The sequence below is a fragment of the Aricia agestis genome, chromosome Z (genome assembly GCF_905147365.1).
Source record: "Aricia agestis chromosome Z, ilAriAges1.1, whole genome shotgun sequence".
NCBI lineage: Eukaryota > Metazoa > Arthropoda > Insecta > Lepidoptera > Lycaenidae > Aricia > Aricia agestis.
The window spans coordinates 9110828-9115245 of NC_056428.1; the positions used below are offsets into that span (position 1 = coordinate 9110828).

The following is a 4418-nucleotide window of genomic DNA, read 5'->3' on the forward strand; positions in this document are numbered from 1 at the left end:
TCATATTTTTCAGTTTATCGATTATCGATAAAACACGAATAAAAAGACATTTTCTGAAAATGATTCCTAGCTAGATCGATTTATCGCCCCCGAAACCCCCTATATATAATATCGTTGGAGCCGATCGTGTATATATATATATATATATATTGGAACGTTGTTGCTAACGATTTAACATAGGTTGGCAATCTTGTGAAAGACCACGATTAGAAAAAAGTTGCGACTTTTAACGCCCTGTATCTCAATTCTTCGACGATTTGAAAAAGGGATGTGATAATCAACGCATATACCAAACCCTTAGTAGTAATATGTGACATCCCTATATTACCACTGCACTATTTTATCACTAAAAGTGTATTGTGCAATGTCACAACGGCCGCGGACGTGCCGCCGTGAACACTTCATCAAGAGACAACATCAAACAGCCTGTTAAGAGATTGACATCGCAAATTGCAAAATTGCACCGCGTTACGATGATTTATATTGTAATTCTAGTTTGTCTGCACCGAGCCGAGGCGCTGTTTGAGAATCGTGTTTTGGTAGGTATTACTTTGTTTCTAAATACTAAACCTAGACCTAACATGACTTTTTTATCGGACTTTCGAAACAGAAAGAGTTCTTTATTTTGCAGTGGATATACGTTTTATAAATAGCGTTCCTATATTATTTACTACATAGGAAAATAGATACAGCCAAAGTGCTGCGGCATGCGTCGGAGACGGGGCGTACCAAGCTCGACATTCTACTCTGGTAGTGAAAAAAATGTTTGTGTGTATTGAATAATGTTAATCTTATATGCCTACTCATATAAAATTCTCGTGTGACGTGTCACAATGTTAGTTACCGTAAGTACTCCTCCGAAACGGCTTTACTGATTTAAGATTTTTACCAAATTGTATATATGCATATTCAGTAGGTCTGAGAATCGGCTACTGGCTACTTTTTATATTGATAAGTGCATTTGTTGAATAAATTATAGAAAATGATTACAACTCGAGACTGACGGCGACCATTGTTTGTGCGACGGGATAGCGATGGACGTTGTCATGATGAAATATACTTATTTAGTCACTTCAATAAAATAATATAGGTGAAATACTTTATATGGCAAAACAATGTTTGCCGGGACAACTAGTTTATAACTAAAAGATATTTTTAAAATGCAGCGCCAAGTCTCGATTCCTCTCGATGACAACATCAAACTGACTCAAGTAACAAACAAATGAACTAACATAATAAGATTTTTTTACTCTACTAACGGTAATATAAACACCATATTATATTTAGGGTCCAGCTGATCTGAAGTTCCAATACCTGGAGCCATGTGACAAAGACGTGGAAGAACCATTCAGGTTCGCCCTAGACCAGAAGAAGTACAATCGCACCGTGTACATCTGGGAAATATCTATGGATACTGAGTATCTCGTAGATGACACTTTGACTGTGAGTACAACTTAAGAGGATTCCACACCGCCCTTTTTTCCATACAAACGTTGTCCCCTGTTTCCTCCCTGGATAATGCTAGTAGAGTTATAATTTTTTTCCTGAATATCTACGGCCACTAATACAATGTCCCTATGTTTTCTTTTTTTTCATAATTTAATTATTAAATAAGATATGAACGTTCAAAAACGCAAAAAAATGGCCAAATTTTCCACTGTGTTCAAAAGTCCAGAAAACAGATTTGGCTAGATTATACAAAAAAAGCAAAACATAGGAACACAGCTCAAGCCTTTCTTTAATCTTTAGTGAAAAAAGTACTTAAATCGGTTAAGTTTTGGAGAAGGAATCAGGGGACAACGAATCGTTGATTTTCTGGATTTTCTGCAGTTGTCTCTATCGCGTTCTGCGGTATAGGCCTGAGGTAAGGGAGACAGCTATAGATATTACATGTACTTTTTTTTCATTTCTCTAGCCCCTGTTGTATCCTCTTAAGTGGACGTGTGAGTACGACATATAGAATACAACTTAAGGTGCCATACAAAATATTATTTTCTCCAAAAAAAAAATTCGACACGTGGTATTATGTAAAATTTATGATTTTTTTAGGACACCGACACTATTTCCACGCCAAAGAAGTAGCCTAACAGACAAACATTTTGGCCTACAAAGATATTATTATATGACCCCGTGACAATTTTCTTGTAAATAAATAAATTCTATTGTAATAAATTCTAGCGACAAAAAAGTTATTGCATACTTGAAATTTCTGTATTCAAGAGCCGTATTTACCACACTCTATTCAGGAATCTTTACCCTATAATTTAGTAGTGTAATGGGACTAAGAAAACATTTACTAGCTATCGACGCCAACATGCCTTGCCGAGCCCTAATACATATTATATATGCCGCATTTCCGCGACGGAATTTCGGCATGGTAATTTAAAATACATTGCCGGCGTAATCATGTCGAACTTCCGCCGCGGAACATCGGCATGGTGTGCTTAGACACTAACTATTCCTTTGTCACTCATACTTCATTTTACAATATTATTATGGTAAGGTTGAAGTGAACCTGGCTGTAAAGAAGCAGGGTGGGTACAAGCAAGGCGCGTTCTACATGTACAAGCCCCTGTGTGAGGCTCTGAAGACAATGATTGGAGACATTTACAAGGAATTCCTTACCAAAGCAGCAGGCGTCGACGACTGTCCTGTGCCGCCTGTGAGTAAAAAAATAATGCTAAAGATTAACTCGGACTTCAGACCCGCTCTGAGAGAATTAACTGCATATGGTACGCGGATAATTTTGGTTAAAGAACATACACAAACATGGGATTGACAGAAACATACATACATTTATACGTGGGAGAGCCATGCTTCGGCACGAATGGGCCGGCTCGACCGGATAAATACCACGTTCTCACAGAAAACCGGCGTGAAACAGCGCTTGCGCTGTGTTTCGCCGAGTGAGTTAGTTTACCGGAGGCCCAATCCCCTACCCTATTCCCTTTCCTACCCTCCCCTATTCCCTTCCCTTCCCTACCCTCCCCTATTACCCTATTCCCTCTTAAAAGGCCGGCAACGCACATGCAGCTCTACTGATGCTACGAGTGTCCATGGGCGACGGAAGTTGCTTTCCATCGGGTGACCCGTTTGCTCGTTTGCCCCCTTATTTCATAAAAAAAAACATTTCAAAAAAAGGGAGACTAGAACTAGTAAGATTAAAATAAACTTGTGAAAATACAATGTTATGTTCCTTGGTGAAACAAAATTAAATAACCAACAAAAATATGTGGGTGCATACTGCATAGCCCATAGACGAATAAGCTCTCGATCCGCCTTTGAATGAAATTCGTTCGTAATAATAATTTTGTTTACAACAAATAAAACTTAGAAGATTTTTTTACCTTTTTTTGGGGTTCAAGCGAGTACTATTCGCTTGGCATCTGTTATGCGCTTCTAAGCTAAGTATAAAGGTACTAAAAATATAAAATAGACTCCTCTTTTATTATTTTATATTTTCAGGGCTCGTACACCATGAAAGATTTCCACTTTGACAATTCTGAGTTCACGATACCCCAGCTGTATGGAGAGTACGAGATGACATCTTACATATACAAGGACGAGCAGCGCATCAGCTGCCTTAGAGCTTACTATGAGCTGGCCCGAAAAGGCTCGGAGTAAGCCAAGCTATTCACGCGGTTTTGACTTCACTTGGAAATTAAATATGTTTTGTGGTGGTATTTTTTATTATTGCATTCCTGAATTAATACAGGTAGATTGCTGCCCAAAATTTTATTTTGTGATTTATCGGGGAAAATTCGCTTGTAATGTAACGTTACAGAGGGAGGAGAACCGAGCATTACATTGCGCACCTTGTAATGACACAATGTTTAAGTTCGTGATACAACTTGTAACATCAATGCTACGTGACAGCGAAGCCAACTTACTATGTAATGCTTAAAATCGAATCTATAATGTTACATTACACGCGAATGCTCTTGGTGAGGGAGCACCTTAACACAATAATGTAATAATAATAAGGTAATGTAACTAGCATTGTGTTTCTAATCTAGGCTATTCACATGCCTTGTTCTTTTTTCACGCCCAAGTGTAGCTATTGTCCTTTAGCCTAATCGATTTATTTTTAATTACGTTCTCCTACAAAACTTAAAAGTGTTCTCTGACTGTAACACTATGGTAATAATATAATAATAATAGTAATATAAAAATAAATATTCCATCAAGTATTAAGAATAAAAATATTAACTAATGTATAATTCCCTACTCAATTTAATTTCCAAAACTTAAAATAGATATACATACTTAATAACAATTATACAATTACTGTATAACAGATATTTGAAATTTAAATCTTGGTTAGCAGTGTTGTTCACTGTTTTTGGGATGCGACATAATTACAGAATGCTAAACTAGCATCAGGATTATGTGACAGGATTGAAATTTCGCAAAAGAAG

The 4418-nt window shown here is 37.1% G+C and overlaps 1 protein-coding gene across 1 annotated transcript; it reads left to right on the forward strand.

Annotated features, from left to right (window-relative positions):
• The first annotated feature begins 385 nt into the window (after positions 1-385).
• Positions 386-3624, forward strand: LOC121738275. The gene is made up of 4 exons (XM_042130231.1): positions 386-539; positions 1288-1443; positions 2504-2662; positions 3466-3624. The coding sequence occupies exons 1-4, from the start codon at positions 474-476 to the stop codon at positions 3622-3624; spliced, it is 540 nt and encodes a 179-aa protein (XP_041986165.1). The 5' UTR covers positions 386-473.
• Positions 3625-4418: the final 794 nt, after the last annotated feature.

What these genes read in the sequence shown, in the direction of transcription:
- LOC121738275 (XM_042130231.1), top strand. Translation starts at nt 474, where the DNA reads ATGATTTATATTGTAATTCTAGTTTGTCTGCACCGAGCCGAGGCGCTG. An exon ending in TGTTTGAGAATCGTGTTTTG is followed by an intron (nt 540 to 1,287) that starts GTAGGTATTACT and finishes TATTATATTTAG; the next exon opens with GGTCCAGCTGATCTGAAGTT. An exon ending in TCGTAGATGACACTTTGACT is followed by an intron (nt 1,444 to 2,503) that starts GTGAGTACAACT and finishes TATTATGGTAAG; the next exon opens with GTTGAAGTGAACCTGGCTGT.